This window comes from Ambystoma mexicanum, chromosome 4p, assembly GCF_040938575.1.
Source record: "Ambystoma mexicanum isolate Mex_15411 chromosome 4p, UKY_AmexF1_1, whole genome shotgun sequence".
In the NCBI taxonomy this organism is placed as follows: domain Eukaryota; kingdom Metazoa; phylum Chordata; class Amphibia; order Caudata; family Ambystomatidae; genus Ambystoma; species Ambystoma mexicanum.
In genome coordinates, this window is record NC_090927.1 from 1,091,546,612 (window position 1) to 1,091,564,463 (window position 17,852).

At 42.4% G+C, this 17,852-nt stretch overlaps 1 protein-coding gene across 1 annotated transcript; it reads left to right on the forward strand.

The window, feature by feature from the left end:
- The first annotated feature begins 6,089 nt into the window (after positions 1 to 6,089).
- On the forward strand, positions 6,090 to 7,127 carry LOC138452901 (trace amine-associated receptor 3-like). Its single transcript, XM_069605246.1, has one exon. It carries the CDS (start codon positions 6,090 to 6,092, stop codon positions 7,125 to 7,127), a length of 1,038 nt encoding a protein of 345 aa, XP_069461347.1.
- Positions 7,128 to 17,852: the final 10,725 nt, after the last annotated feature.

The window sequence follows — 17,852 nt, forward strand, 5'->3', positions numbered from 1 at the left end:
TTCTCTCTCTCTCTCTCGCTACTCTCTCTCTGTATATGTATTTGTTTTGTAGTGCTAGGGAGGTAAGCCTGCTCCGCAAGACCCTTCCTGGGGGAATGGACAAGTGGGACCACAAGGACTCTCATTCCCATGAGGAACGCCCTATACCAGCAGCAAGATCTACTTATATGAGATTATCTTCTATACTAAGTCAAACGCCATCTTTTCTATGGACAAGTTCTATCTGAAACGGTGTACTTCCCTTTTCTTAGTTGTCCAACCTGATCACTTTAGTAGTGGTTTGTGCTCCTTAGGTACATTTCTCTGACGACAGGAAAACAGAGGCTAGTGGCTTTGTGGTTAGAGAATGGGTTCATCAATGACAAGGTTGCATGTTCAAGTTTCCTCATTGGCAAGATAATACTTAAACTGTTTTAATTATATATTTTTAATCTTTATTTCCATTACAAACGGCTCAGAAAGAGAGACCAACAAATGTTTATTCCAACCAACATTTCTAGCTCTCAGGTGCATATTCATTCATTACACCTTTGACCACCATGCCATAATGCAAAAGGCTATTCGTTCTCAAGTGGAGACCCAATGGCTCGGATGTCTGAGCCTTGGTTCGTCAATGACAATGTTGCAGGTTCAAACCCCCTCATTGACATGAATATACTCAAACTACTAGATTGAATTGTGCATTGGGAGCACATATGGGACTGTTTACTAATATGGTTCTATCTGTATTTCCATTACAAATGACACTAAGAGAGATACCCACACATGTTTTTTTATCCCAACCAACATTGCTAGTTCCCAGATGCATCTAGATTCATTACACCTTTGACCACCATGTCAAAAGCTATGTGTTCTGAAGGGGAGACCCAATGACTCAGATGTTGGAGCATGAGTTGAGTTCACCAAAAGCAAGGTTTCAGGTTCAAGACCTAACATTGGCATGCACATACTCAAACTGCTACATTGAGTTGTGCACAGGGAGGACATAGTAACTTTTGGATTTGTTTTTTACCAATGTTCCCAATTCTGTTGAATGGCAAGGAGCTACCTCGTGATGAAATGGAAGACAGCAAGTGGTTTGACAGTTTGGCTTGTGGCATAGCAGCAAAGTGGGCCCAACACTGCACTGAGGAATCGAACTGATGACTAGGCTCTTCTGTCTGACTTCAGAATAGTGGACTAGGGTTTGAATCAGTGAGTTGAGTCATTGCCATAAGGGTTGGGGGGGGGGCATTTGTACCCAATCAGAGAGTGTGAAAGTGAAAACTGTCAGTTGCAAAACTTAAGGAGAAAAGGAAACATCTGAGGAAACCATTGGGGTACAGCAGCACAGCCAATCAAAAGACAAACAGATAACAAGGCATGAAGGGCACCAATATGGAGCCTGGCAGAATATAAAGGAGCTATACAATACACAGACAGAACTATAATTAGTTACAGTCTGAACTACTGACCTAGATACAGAAAGAGCAGGAAGTGGTTTAGAAAGAAGGGCTGTAAGTTTACTTAAAGCCATATCTCAGACATTAAAATATAGACACGAGCAAGCTATAGCTCAACTCCTTCGTCCTGGTCAGTTTTATGCCAAACAGTGGCTGAGAAAACACCCAATGTTGCTTAGAGTATTGCAAACCTACTGAAGGTGATATCTGAGACCCTTACAGGAGCTGGACATGAAGTAAGAAAATCTAAATCCTGCTAAGGGATGAATAGTTTAGCGCAGGAGGGAAACCTGAGCCTGGTGGGTATGAATATCATATCCTAAAAAAACTAAAGCAAGGGGAAAATAATGATTGCTGGTAGAAGTGTGTTAAAGGTAAGTACCTAAGCGGGTGTGGCAAAGAAATACTTGCTGGTTAGAATTTGAAAAGAAGCAAGCAGGGCCCCTACACCTAGAATCGCAAAGAAGCTTTCAGAGCACTATATCCTTACAATTGCCAGGAAATGAGCAGAGCACTGTATCCCTAAAATAGTCAAGAAGCCAGCAGGGTGCTAAATCCCTACCTAGAATTTGTTCAGAATGGAGCAGGGTGCTATATCCCAAGCACTTTCAAGAAGCGAGTAGTGAGCTAAATCAAATAGAGCTGAGACTTCTGGAAGTACAACTGCTATCTGAACGGTGTACTTCCCTTTTCTTAGTTGTCCATCCTAATCACCTTAGTACGGGTTTGTGCTCCTTAGGTAATTTCTTCTGGCGATAGGGAAGCAGAGGTTAGTGCCCCTGTCTCTTGATCAAGTGCCTCCAACACCCTTGATTTTTCCACCCCAACACATTTTGTTGTAGAACAAGGAGAACTGAAGCTGGAATTAGTGCCTTGCTCTCTGAGGTTTGAAGGTCTGGTGCAGATCAGAACAAAACCATTTAACTTACTATATCACGCTAGTTAGCAGTCCACAAGAACATGTTCTTGTCTGCTCCTGTGGGCCATACATCAGAGTGACGATTGTTCTATCCCATAGCCCCTCATTCCCCCAATTTTCCTTACGATCCTATTTGAGGGAGTTTCCAAGAACGCCTTAAACACGCCCTCCACCTGCAACACCTCCCACTGTTCCCTGTCTATCTCTATGTTGCTTTCATGTATTGTCCCTTGCTGTCCAGCAGGATTGCATTACTGCAGGGATCAATGGAATCAGCGTGTCTGCCATTGGTGTTGTGACTGTGGCACTGGCTCTTGCCTGTGTCATTGTGCCCTTGGATACATTGTGGCAGATAACCCCTCATCTTGACTATCGTCTAAAAGCAAGTCAGGGGCACAGAATTGATGCATATGCATTATGGCTGTTTCCATCTTCCCATGCAGGTCAGTGTTCTTCTTCTTGGGTCTGATTCTGATCCATATCAGGCTCCGTTGGTAATCCTATTTGAAATTTTAATGTAATGTGGGTTCCCCATAAGCTTCATATTATATCCTCCTAATGGCTGTTAGGCTTAGACAACGGTTCACCAGGGTCGAACCTCTGGATTCTTTTGTTGACGCTTGAATTTAGACCAATGTTCCTCTGTTGAAAGACTTCATTCTGAGTAATTTTAATGTCTCTTAAACTTAGGCAACTCTGTACTTCATAGACTTTACATGAATGTGTTACATGATTTCTGGATTTAGACAACTCATAGACTTTACTGTGAGTGGTTTCTATCTCTCTTGCACTTTGGCAGTGGTGCACCTTATAGACTGTGTGTTGATCGCTTTCAATGATTCTTGTCCATAGACAACTCTACACTTTTAGACATCATACACATTATGCATGAATCGACTGATTAAGTTTCGTATCAGTAAAAAACATGAAGGAAGCAGGAAAACTCTAGCCTCTGGACTAGAGTATTATTACAACATCATAAACAGAAGAAATTGTCCAGAGAAAAATATTTATAGTAATATATCAAAATTTATTTAGAGTGATACAAAAATGAGAAAATAGTAAATTAATCACAAATTATTAAACACTAATCAATTCAACATAGCAAAGCAGCAGCAAAATATGCCTAAAATAGCTAATCACTCTAAATACATTTTGATATATTACTATAAATATTTTTCTCTGGACAATTTCTTCTGTTTATAAGTTTCATATCAGGCCTTGTGACTTAACTTAGACCCAACAGTCACATTCTCTGGCGTGAGGGCAACATATTGCACAAGGTCTTGAACACTGATAAGAGAGAAAAGACCAACGTCAAGGACACCACCAATACTGAGAGGTACTCTTCCATCAGCTCAACCCTTCTCTAACATCTGCCTAACTGCCAACCAACACTACCGCATAACCCTATGATCACTACCAACACAACTCATACTGTCAATAGTTGTTTCTGATTTTGCATATCCGATACTGATTAGCATTGTAAAAAAATTGATATCCCCTAATTTGCAATCATTATAGAGATGCAAATAGAGCCTAGAACCATGGTTTACAATTTGTGTTAGTAAAGTAAGCTAACCTGAGGAAAGGCATACCATTGGGGGAGACCCTCTCTATCTAGTGAGTGATTAAAAATATCCCTTAATTTTCATACCTGACACTGTGGTGTAGCTATTCCATTTTGAGATTTAGGAGAAACCCGTAGGCCCAACAAGCCTTTTGCTTTTAAAATTGTTCAACTATAAAGCTGCCTTATTTGTGCGGTTACCCATCCTAAAATCTTTTATTAGACAATGACAGAATGTGTCTGAACAAATCATGAAAATATTTTTGAATAGGTATGTGACTCAAGAGGAAAATCCAAATCTTAGAGATTCATAACCAAAGCTCACAGGTGAATTTCTTTGTATTTGAATACTTACTTCCACTATTTTTAGATTTGCAATGAACATATGCAATGGTACGAGCACATGGCTGCCGCCAATGCTTCCAAAGCATTGTGGTTTAGAGGTGCAGGGGGCAGAGCCTCTGCAAGGACATCATATGCTGTATGGACAGCAGACTTTAGTTTGACTAACAATCTTGAACATAGATGTGTGGGTTAGAATCTAAAGGGCATGGCACAAAACCGACCTTGAGTGCAAAGAACATTGGCCAGGGCATGTATAGGGCCATGCACTGAAATCATCCTGCTGTAGCATAGATTACATCTCCTGGTACAGTGGAACAATGGACAGGCACATGTCACATAGTATTCAGTCCCAGGATACTACAGGGGAATGGCCTAAACTAAGTTATAATGTGCATTGTGCGAAACAGGATACTGAACTGCGAGGATGGTGATGACCAAACCAATGTGCACAACGTATGGGCCAAACTGGCCAGAGAAGAGAGACAGAGAAGTATGAACTGTTCTGCCAGATTAAGAATTCCTAGAGGACACTGATGGGACTGTCCATATTTAAAGCCACAAAACAGGCAATTAAGAATAACAAAGTCAATCAACCGCCTAGCCTTAATGAAGAACCCAATGTATAGGGGGCTAATCGGGGAACCGGAGACAAGCCATTCACGGGATAGACCAGTCCTGCACCCGCTTACCACCATCCCAGGTGTATATGAAGGGCCGAAGAAACCAGGAAAAGTTGCAAGCTTGTCAGTCTCAAGTCCCTGAGGAAATAGGAAATCGCTACCTGGAATGAGGTAGCTTACCTGCTGGCAGTACCTCAGCAGAGATACTGCCAGGATGAAGGCCGAGAGCATGCCACAAGCGTCCGCAGTGTAAAGGGGGTGGAGCCCACAGCAAGGGTCTACCCAAGAAGGGACCTCTGACACGAGGGTGAGAATATTGACTGCCTAGCAGGCACCCAGATTGAGTGGGGGAGAGGTATTCCGTACAGCAAGAGAAGATGAATGTGATGTGCTCGAAGAAAGGGAGCCACCACACAAGTGCAAGACAGGAGAAGGAGCAAGTACCCTGGCTTGTGATGAAGTAGGTCACTGAGAAGAAACTAAAGAAACGTAGAAATGTCCAGAGAAGAAATAGAGATAACATGGAAAAGGTCTGGATAAAGTCAGATGAGATAGTAGATAGATCATAACTGTGAGTACTCGCTGGCTGTGGACTGCCCAGGGAAGCATTGTTGATATTTGTTTTTAGAGTAGGGCTGGACATTGAGAGATTAGTTTTGGGGAACATTGGTTGGCCAAGTCTTGTTTTGTAGGAAAAATAGGGTTTACCAGCAGGCTAGAGGTGTTGTTGAGAGTAGGTTTGGGCTTTATGTCGACTATCAACCCTGGATGACATATCCATAGGCTAGGGCTTCCCTGGAGGGGCAGATAGTTCTAAACATTAATTGTGAGAATATGATCACTGGAATCAGCATCCCCAGGTGCTGGGAAGGAGCTAGAGAGCCGCAAAGTGTCGACCCATCCTTGAAACAGTTTTAAAGATATACTCTTTATTATTACTATGTTATTCCCTTGGTTCCTAGATGAGTTTTTCAACCAAAACATTGAATTACTATTTTATTTGTCTCTGAACTTCAGCTAGTGAAAAAACATGACTTCATTAAATGTCCAGCGTTCTAGTTTTTTCTTGTACATATGATGTAATGAAAACAACTAATATTTATTTTATCTATCCTAGAGTACTTCAAACTGTTCACATAAAAGAAGCAGGAGAAAGGCGATCATTCTTGATAGTCTTTGCAAGGAGAAAGACTATGGACATTTCTGATTCCAATAAGGTGTCAGTCAACTGCTCTCAGTTTGGAAATTATTCCTCACCCTGCCCCAGCCATATCAGGCCATTAAGTGTGCAAGCCCTCATGTACTGCTTTCTGATCATATCTATCATGATCACCGTCTTTGGAAATCTCGCAATGATGGTCTCCATCTCTCACTTCAAACAGCTGCACTCGCCAACAAACTTCCTCATCCTCTCAATGGCAGCCACAGACTTTCTCGTGGGGTTCATCATCATGCCCTACAGCCTGGTCAGATCCGTGGGAAAATGCTGGCCATTTGGTGACATGTTTTGCAGAATACATTACAGCTTTGACCTAATGCTCAGTGTTATCTCCATCTTCCACCTTTGTTCAATTGCTGTTGACAGATTCTATGCTGTGTGTGACCCACTGCACTATTCCAACAAAATGACGATGCCTGTGATTAGGGGATTGGTGGTGTTCTGTTGGTCGGTACCTGCCATTTTTGCTTTTGGTGTGGTTATAACAGACTCCCATGTTTCCGGGATAGAGGGATATGAACTCCTCGTTGCCTGCTTCAGTTTGTGTCCAATTACATTCAACAGATTGTGGAGCATTGTGATGTTCATAGCATGTTTCTTTGCTCCGGGATCGGTCATGGTGGGAATTTACGTAAAAATCTTTGTAGTATCCAAAAAACATGCACAAATTATCAGTAAAATGTCTGCAAAGTCGGATGATGAAACAAATCACAATCTCTCCAAGAAAACAGACCGGAAAGCAGCAAAGACACTGGGCATAGTTATGGGTGTCTTCCTGTCATGCTGGCTGCCTGTTTTCATTGTCATTTTAATTGACCCTTTCTTGAAGTTTTCCACCCCAGAAGACTTGTTTGATGCATTAAACTGGCTTGGGTACATAAACTCAACTTGCAACCCATTGATATATGGTTTCTTTTACCCATGGTTTCGGAAATCACTTCGGTATATTATCTCAGGGAAAATATTTGATCCACATTCCTGCACTGCTAAAATGACCACTGAAAATCATTAATAGTGACATGGTGTCTTAGATTCAGCGGTAGTTTTAAACTGAACAAATGTATTTAATGTTTATTGAAGGTTTAGATTGATAGTCAAGATGGCAGCATGCATCCATCGCTTTATGTCTTTAATTCTAACTCACTTCATATCTACCTTTGTATACCTCTTGTCTACTCTTATGTATCTTTCTTTTGTCCTATATTTGGCAAAATTGTGCTAACCCCTCTACTGAGAATGCAGATGGCCAAATAACCTTCCTCACTCAGTAGGCCCACTCAGGAGGACCTATAACTAAGTGTTAGCTCTCTGTGCGAGGCCAACAGACAACTACTATATCAACATGTATGCCAGTTGGAGTACCAACATATGTTGCCTATCTAGACGTATCTCTTCCTATGTCACTCTTTCAACAAATTCTAATATATATCTACCTATGGAATACCCAAATACATATTGTAGTCATCTTTGTACTTTTCTACTTTGTCTAACAATGTATCTATTTATTGTGATTAAGTCAAAATGGACTAGCCACCTACAGGGACAGGGGCAATCTAGGGGACAGGGATGGCCCAAAACGATGTGATGTGCTACCAAGAAAAAGTGTACAGGGGTCTCTCAGAGTCTATCTGTACCTATTACCCTAGTAGGTCTGATGACAGGGGATCCCCTTAGTTCCCCTACCAACACACAATCAACCATCCCAAGGAATCCAATCCATCCTGACTCTTGACAGAGGGAAGGGCCCTGAGTTATAAGGGGAACAAGTTCTGTTTGGCCCAATTAGAAAAGAGAAGGCTGGAAGGGGGCGGTTTCACACACATATTCAGAAACATTATTGTTCCCCTGCAAATTCTTGTGTTGAGTCCCAAATCCTGATGCCCAGCAGACACACAATGAAAGGAATCAAAGGTGAGGACTGGTGTGGGAGAGAGGCCACCATGGCATGGATCTGCCCGACAACCTGACATTTCCACTTGACTCCAAAAGGATGGATCAAGTCTTTAAATCCTCAGCCAACTCCCAATGGGGGTATGGGTGTCATCAATTACTGCAGCAAGGAAGCTAAACAAGTGCTCATACAGCAATTACTTAAAACACACAAAACATCAAAAACAAACCCTGGGAACAAGCAGAGGGCGAGTAGGGAACCAATCAGGAGAGTTTTGGGAGGAAATGCCATATTCAGGCAGGTGACCTTCGAGAACGAGCTGGAGGGAGCAAGAGCCACAAGTGTGCTGAGGCTATAACCTGAACCTTTGCAAAGATCAGAACCAACGGAAAACCCCTTGCTAAAGGTTTACTGGGGGCATTCACTCAGACACTTCTTGAGTGCAGTACCAAAAGAAGAAAAGCAGCAGAAAGCTATCTGGAAACTGTAACCCAGACATTGCATAGGCCCATGGAACAGAATAACCTTGGCACAGAAATTCTCGCTGCCATGCTCAAGGAAATACCCTAAGAAAAGGTGATAAATATTTGCTGGCAACCTAAACCCATAGGCAAGGGGGAGGAAGACATACTTAAAAGGAATTGCTCGCACTATCTCTAGGAGCAAGGAATAATCCCCAAGGTGAGTCAAGACAGGAGCTGAACGATAATTACATAAGACTAAGTATTCAAGAAGCAAGCTGGGTGCTTTCTCCTTGGGACTGTGAGTTTAACACAAAGAGCAAACTGGATGCTCTAATACCATACCTTTCGATATTAGAATAAGGAAATCTGACAGGGACAGAAGCCCTTTACAAAGGCCCTTAAAGTAACTGCATGTATAAATAGTAGGGCGTAAGACCAGAAGTACGTACAGAGTTTGTGAGAAACCTAAGGGAATCCCCACTCATACTTCCCCTGGATCCTCTTCTCAGGTGGCCAGGGAAAGGCCATTTCTCTTGGTTCCTGAACTTGTGGGTGGAGAAGCGAGGGAGGATCATCTTGGTGGAGGGTCCTTTGGATTGGGAGTTGGGTGCCTGCAGGCGAGACATGGTATGCCCTTTCCCTGTTGAATACCAACCTAACCCTCCCCCGGCTTTTACAGGCTACTGTAAAACATCTCCCCTTATTTACTCACATTTGACCTCTGACAGTACTGGGACGGCTAGGAGGTGACTAGGAGTGATAAACACTAAAACCTAATTTCACCACTCTAGTACTGAGACGAAGAAGATGCCTGTAGAGTGTTTTAAAGGTCAGGCATTTTGCTTTAACTATAGTCAGGTAAGCTCAATTTAGAATCCACACCAGGAACCTGTCAAGTGGTTGAAGGTATATAAAAAGAGAGCCAAAGAGCAGCAAAGTGGGCAACAGGGAGGTTTGTGTGGGAGAGGCGACAGGGGACCCATATCGGGAGAAGGCAGCCATGGTGGGATCTGAAAGGAAGCCAAGACGCCGACCAATGTCCTAGAAGACCTTTAGAGCCTAAGGTGAGTTGGGCCGTTAGGCTGTCAGAAGTGAGGGAGCCTCCGTTGTCCAGAGAAAGCAGCTGGAGCTGTGAGCAAGGGAAATAAAAGAGAGGATGTTGTCTGCATCCGTGAAGGAGAGCAGAGTTGCTGGCATGTGCTGGGAGGTACCCAGAGTGTGAGCGGGGCTCACAGGGACCGACCCGCTTGCCTATGAAGCAGAATAGAAGCCACATAGCTACTGGAGGAGGAGCACTGAGGACTGGTGAGTGGAAGGAGATGTAACACAAAGCTGAGGTGCTCCTAGGAGCTACGAATGAATACCAAAGTGCTGTATGACATATATTGAATGAAAACTTGAAGTTAAGTTAAATTACACATATGGAACCCCAAACTGAATGAAAACTTGATGTTACATTGCGAATGTTGAATCATGAAGCGAAGCACAATTACACATGTTGAATATTGAATTGAAGGAAACTTTATGGGCAAAGTTAATAGCTGATGAAAGTAAAAGGTAAAGTGCCCAGTTGAAAGCAACCTATGGGAAAGAGTGCAACATAAAGATGGATCACGAACAAGACCACCATCAAGTGAACTTTATTAATGGACACAGTGCAGCATGGTTAAAGACTTGTAAGAAGTGTGTGACATGTTATATCAAAGCCAAGAGGCTAACCAGAAGAGTATAACATTGCACATAGAGTCAAGAGGCCAACAAGGAGAAACTAAGTGAATGTGAATCTGTGCACATGGGCAAGTACAGAAGAACCTGTGTAGGCTGGAGAGCATAGGGTTCCTGGTTGCGTGACATGTGATGGGTGGACCGTGTGGTCTGACAACTGCGCACAGACCTGTGAGCCCTGAACTGTGGAAGTCAAAAACATGGGGAAATTAATTAAGAAGAAGCATTGTGAGTGAACTGGTAAGACGAGCCAGAAGGAGGGTCTAGTGGATCTAGATTTATGTTGAACTTTTGTCAACTCACTACAATGGTCACTATAGTGACGTTGATGTATGCCCCGACGCGTCGTTCCATCGCGCTGTTACTTCAGTTGTCTAGCTGATTTCCAAAATGGCACCCGCAAACATTCACGCCTCCTACAATACGGGCAGCGGAACGCTGGGACCTCGTGTCTCAACTCTTATGACTATCGATGCTAGTGTTCCCCTTTTCCTTTCTTGCTACCTTGCTACCTTCCTAGGTTCCTCCTAATTTGTTTCCTTCTATTCTGCTGCCTTGGCCTTATGCTGCTTTGCTTCCCTTATGCTCTGTGCTGCTTGCGTACTGCGTCAATCAAAATCCTTACCTTACGACTCCACCTTTGTATTCATCCTTCCTTGCTCGGAGTTCTCTCACTGGCTGTGCGAATTGGATCTGGTTCTGTATTCCCTCTCCAGGTACTGCTGTTACTTCTGGGATCTGCGCACTAAATCTGCAGAGGGATTTTTCTGGCTCAGCCTTTTTCCTTCTGGTCGCAGCGCTGATTGGTCTGAGATCTGGTGAGTTGCCTTCTAGCTGCATTTCAGGTGTGAGACGCTGCATTTCAAAATCTACTCAGCAGCTTCCCAACACATCTAACAGATGGCAAGGTCTCACAACTTTGATAGATTGAAACCAGTACAAGTTGAGACTTTGTTATCTTGGGGAAGGGAAACCTGAGATTTGATGAACTGCAAATACTGTCTTGATGATGGAGGCTCAAGAATAATTTTTGTTTGAACTGTGCTGACTTAAACTTAGGGAAGGGAACCCCGAGGATTGCGTGGAACTAAATTGCCTTGAACTAGGGAAAAGTAATCTTGAGACTTTTTTGGAACTTTCTTGAACTTGGGGAATGGGAGCTGAAGAGGAAGCTAAGAGCTGGAAGAAGCTCTGAACATTGTGTTGATCATTATTTCTTTAATTAATGACGACCCTAAACATTGTTTAACATTAGTTGTGAGGGCAAGGATAGGTTTTGGAGACAGACATACTTTTAAGTTGAACTCTTTGACTCAGACTTTCCTTAGTTTTGTTCCGGTAGGGAAATCCGACCATAGCATATGGCAAGTTAGGCCTTCTACCATCCTGACATTTGGGTTAATAAACCATTTTACTTTGAATTTTGAACTTTGAATCTGTTGTCTGTGTCTTGCATCATGATTTCTTCACAGTCATGACTGTACCCTAACCGCAATAGGAATACCCCCCACCTCACATGCTGTACACAATTAATTAAAGGTTGGAACTGGGTTGCTTGTCTCATATGTTCTGTTGGTCACTTTGTACAAATATTGTTATGGCTATCCTTGATTTGTAATGCTAGCTGCCAATTATAGCTGAATTCCTAAAAAACAGAGGTTATTGAGTTGATTGCAAAGAGGCTGGTACAGGACATGGTACACACTATTCCATGTCCCTCTCTTTTTGGTGCCCCCACTAGATATTCATACACTGTAAAAATCCTTGGCTGTATCTGGCATGGACTGCAACCCACAGGTCAGTCAGATGGTAAAGTTTGTATATTTTCAATTGAGGCTTCGAAACCATTAATGCCCCTTATTGCAGCGAAGTATCGACCAACTGTTGTTGGAATACTAACCAATGTAAGGCTGGACTACTGCAATGCCCTTCTTACAGGAGTTCAAACATTTCTAATAAAGAGACTCCAGGAAGCCCAAAACTCTGCCACCAGACTGATTTTTCCATTAAGCAGAAGTACTCACATTTCTCAGAAATAGAAGACAAATACACTGGCTTCCAATATCTCAGAGAATCCTGTTCAAGATGCTCTGCCTGGTGTTTAAGTACATCCATGGAATGGCACCAACGTATTTGAGCACTAAGATTGAGCTGTATCGTCCTCAGAGACTGCTGCGCTCTTTAAATCAGCACCCTCTGCAGGTTCCAAGGGTCAGAACGACCACCTGGGGAGAGACGGTTTTCCGCCTTTGGTCCCCGAGCGTGAAATGCTCTTCTGTGAACCTTCGACGTCTTGACTCTCTGCTAATTTTCAGGAAACAATTAAAACCGTACTTGTTTGCCTAGTTCAGAGCCTTTCATCATCTACCTGAGCCTGTGTGACACCATGGTGAATTCTATAAGACCATCTCTGCTCCAAGATGCATTAGTGCCTGGTCCCCTCATGGGTATGCACGTTAAACATCTACAAATTAGATCAAATAACGCAAATCAAATCAAATCAATCAAATCAAATCAATCTACCATCATATATGTCTCCATTTCCCACGCTATATGTGTCTCTATCTATTTCTATCACAATAGGTCTATTATTGCAGTGTGATTGTTTACAAAAATGATACATACGATATTATTCAGAGTACATGTTCAACATGCAGTCTCTTGATGTGGATGTGCATTGGGGATATTTAATTTCTAGGGGATCTGTCTCCTTTTTACGTACTTTTTGAAAATTTTGGGATAAAATCATGAAAAAGATCAAGAAGCTTGATTAATAACTCTTGCTATGATGATTTCGACACTGATTTCATAAGTACAATGTTATAAATAGCAGCAATTATTACTACTATATTTTATCATCTAAAATTATGTATGTAATGGCTTCTGTACCAAATCATACTAATAAAAATTAAATAGGTCTATCAACACCTTTATTCATCTGTCCCTTCCCATCAAAACTTTATCTTATTATATCTATATCTATCTGTCCCGTTCTGCATATTTGTCATTGCATCTATCTATCTATCTATCTATCTATCTATCTATCTATCTATCTATCTATCTATCTATCTATCTGTCTGTCTATCTGTCTATCTATCTATCTGTGTTGATGTGGTGATCTACCATTTAATCCATCATTCTACCTGTCTTTCAATGAGTCATTAACTTCTTGTCCACTTTTTCATAGCCATATCATCAGGGATGCCCAAGGATGCCTTGTGTGCAAGTCGTTTCAAATAGTAAGTCAGTACAGTACAATTAATGGAAACGAAACAAATAAGTAGTTCATCCGGTTACCTCTCAGAGAGACCCAGAGCAGTTCCATCAGTTTTGTCATTCCCAAGTGATTTCAATAGTTCAAGCCCTTGTACAAGGTAGCAGTTTCAGGCTTACTGTTGTCTTTTATGGCTTGACAAACTCAAGTATAACAAAGTCTACACCAAACCTCCCAATGTAGCTCAGAGCTGGCTTTCCTAGACTCAAAGTTGAAGCCCACTCTGGTCCACTAGACCCCTGATGGTCAAGGTAAATGGGGGAGTGTGTGTCTCATACCCCTTCTTTTACACATCTCTCTATGGTCTCAAGCTGGACCCTGCTCAGCTACAGTGTAGCAGTATCATCTCATACCCACCCTCTATGCCTGCCTGCATTTTATCAAACTGGCCCGCAGGGACCTTCCTAGATTGGTAGAGTGTGTCACACCCTCCGTATCCTCTTGTAGTAGTATCTTCTCCCCCTCTTGGGGTTCACTTTCCAACTTCTTCAGTACCTAGTTCTTCTCCTCCCGGAACGCCTTCCAAAGTTCAATTTTTCACTCTGTCACCTACTTCACCTCTTCGGTCCCAACAATCTCCACCCTCCTGATCTCACTCTCTGAAAATCTTCATCTCTTTGGGAACAGCTATAGCTTCTCGCTAAGTCTTTCTCGCTATCACCTTCTTTACCCCTTCTTTACCACTTTGGGCACAACTGTTTCCACTCTCCAAATCTCAGGGAAACTCCTGCACTCCCTCATCAAAATCTCAACATGGCTCCTGCATCCCTTTCCGAATCTCAGGGTGACTCTTGCACCCACCATATAAATTCTGAGGGTGACTACTGTATCCTATTTTCAAAATATTGGGATAACTCCTGCACTCCTCCAATAATTGGGGGACCGGTGCATCCTGGGCTCTAAATCTAGTCCCCAGGCTGCCCCAGTCTCACCTTGGACTTGCCTCTGGGGTCAGGCACCTCTGTGGGCTCGTCTCCAGCAAAGTTCTTTTCAGTGCTGGACTGACTAACAGGGGCACCAGCAGTTTTCCTGGTAGGCCTCTGAACATGGGGCCCCTTGTTTGGACTGGAAGGATACATGATCATATACTAGCCAGCTGCATGCCCTTTCCTTGCCATACATGTTTGGCTGCCACTCATTATATATTATTTTGTTGTTGTGCTTTTGAAATGTGTGCAACCTGACTGACTTACCTGAATAAACATTTCAAATTGATAAAGTTTAAGTTACTTGCCTGTTTCCAGTCCCGGACTGACAGACACACTCTCTCTTACAATGTAATGTCTGGAAGCATGATAACACAGACCCTGTTGTGATGGGGAGCAGGGTGTCATTCGTTCTGCCTGGAACTCCTGTGCAAAGTGTTGTAAACACTGGCACTGCACGTGCCGTGACTGGCTTCCGTGCTGGCCTCACAAATGCGAAGGTGTACACTGCGCTGGCCCACGAGTTCCATCAGGCAATCTGGTCCTACGACTGACCCTAATGCTTGCATGCCGATCTGCTCAGCCATGCAGTCATGCTACAACAACATCGACCGTTCTGACCTGCTCACGCTGTCTGAAGAGGTGTGGTGTTATGATGTATAGTTCCATGGCGTGAGGCACGTGTCCGTGCCGCACGTCATGGAACACGAGGAATAGAACCCATGTTTAAATGTTGAAGGCTTCAATCTAGCTGTGGGCAAGGATTCACAGTTTCTGTGTTTTAGCTCTGCAGCCATTTCATTTTCACCTCTATACTGTAGCTGTAGGACAGCTGTGCAAGAGCTGTAGTGGAGCTGTCAAACATACGAAAAATGTAAATTTGAACACTTTGTTACAGCTAAAGCCAGCGCTTCACACCCTAATCACAGCCTTCATATGCAAATAAGCTACAGCTTGGTGACAGTCTCACCAACACCCAATACTCAACGACAGTCTTACTGACAGCCTCACGGCAGCTTAGTGAGAGCCTCCAACACATCCTATATCACAGCTATCCTTACAGCTTTAGGACAGCTTTATTGACAGCCTCCGCCACGGTTTAGTGACAGCTTATTCTGCAGCCCTGGTTTTTCAGACATGCGAGTGGCTAGGATGTCCTCACTGCTGCAATATGAACCACTGAGACACTACTGCAACAAAATAGTATTTTTGAGAACATTTTTAATGTACTGTGCAAACTTCACTAGGTGGCAGCATCTTAAATTATATTCCTGGAAACCCAATTATGACCCTACAGTAGCTACCTATACCGAAATGTAGGTGTACGGTTTCACCAAATCTTCCTTTAGAAAGAGGGCATTTGGAAAGTGTAAACGTATTTTAAATAACATGTATAACATGTTTATATTTGTTTATAATAAAATGCATGGTTATGTAGAGTGGCTTTTGCTATTCTATGCCTGGAAATACTTTGTTGACTTCTCTCAGTAAAGCTGTCTAGGTAATGTTTTAAGATGCCGGCCATCAGTGAAGCACATACTGCGTGTTTCAACACAACCTCTTGCAATATAGTTGCAATATTGTACTGCTGAATTGCAGGTAATTGATTCACAGTCAGCCCTACAGATAAGGGTGTATCTGTCACTTTTACTCTATAAAAATAGGCAAATACTACCAAAAAATAAAAATAGGGAGTAGAAATACTCCCAACAAAAAATATGATACAGACATATAAGTCATTTTTCCCCTGCTTTCATCTGTACTTCTCCATGGATATGTTTGTAGCAGTAATGCACGCCACAGAATGAAAATATTATTACTGCCTGATATGCAGAGGTAAATATGTATCTTTTAATGTGCATAAATAGCTAGGAACAAAGAAATATTATTACAAAACATTTAGTTTTCCAGTTAAAATCTATTTTTACATTCTTACAAAATACTGCCATTGGAATTGGACTTACTTTTGTATTCTCTAAAAAAAACATTTTACTCCCTACCTTCAAAAATAGGGAGTAAAATACTCCCAAATAAAAATCTTATCTGGATCACTGAACACAGCAGCAGTAAGAGAATATATACTTAGTTGTTAATACATTTAAAGTCAAACTCTAGCCTTTATTTCTAATCAGACAACCATTACAAAAATATCACAAGGAACAAACAACACCAACAAGTTGTTACTCTGCTTTGCCAATTAGTATCACAATGTGTCCCTGTTTATCCCTGAAAGCCCATTGCATAGTTTGTGCAGACCTGCTACCTTTGTGTGTGTTCAACGGGTTGCCATAGTTTCTTGAAACTGAAATGGTGACACGTGCCTTCTTACTGGAAGCCTCAAGTACAGGTCCAGAGCATGATTAATCAGGTTTGTAAACAGAAAAAATAACAAAAAGACAAAAGTGATCTTTAAAAATGTCTTTGTTTTCCCATTAACTGTAATTTCCCGGTGTAGCCTCTGCAAACAATATTGAGATTACCTACATTTAACAATGCAAATTCCCTGTACTGAGTAGTATGATGGTGGTCTAATAAATCACAGAGGTGAATATTATGCTATACTTCGTTTACTGTAAATTCCACCAGAAAAAACATAGCATACACAAAGCAAAACTCAACAATACATTTCTGAATATCCTTGGTAAAGGTTGAACTTCTTTCTCTTTTACAAAGTCATGTCCTTAGACTTCCAGCCCCTTCCAAATATCCCTAATCTTGCTTCATTGGAGAAATATGCTGCTCTTTCTTTGAAGCAATCATTGGTAGAACAATGCCAGAATGGGGACACCCCGACTAGCAACCAAGCAAAGGAAGCAATCCTAGAACTCACCACAACTCTCAGAAGGGTGCAGCGCAAAGCAGAAATCAGGTGTTTGGAAATGACTGCAGCCTTTCAAGAGGCCATCAAGTCTGGATCTGCAAATTGCAATGAGAGGGGGCAGGGCATGTACTGCAGAGACAAAAAAATACATCTACAAAAAAACGTCAACATATATTTTCTGGAAGCTAGCCAGTAGTGTGTAAAGCATGCCTCTGTGTTTTCAATCGAATCAGAAACCCTCGTACTATTGTGAGGCTCTAGGAGTAAAAGATGGATACAAGGTGGCATGTTGATTGGCAAAGACTTTTATCAACAACCAAAATTGGAGGATTGGCCTGGAGATGATCATGGAGGGCTGCAGGCTATTGGGATTCCCACCTTCTTCACGTTGCCCGTTGCCTACAAACTGCATGCCCTCTGCATTTTCACTGAATCTGTGCTCCTCATGTCGGACCTGCGGGCAGAAGCAACATAATGATGGTTCTGTGCCTTCTTATGCCTATCTGAACCATTACAATGCTACCCTTTCCTGCCTGCATCACAGAAGCGGATTGGCTGTCATTCCAGCATATTTGACCAATCCGGGAAGCCACACACGAAGCCGGCCCCACACTTAGGTCCTCACCAAGGCCTCTC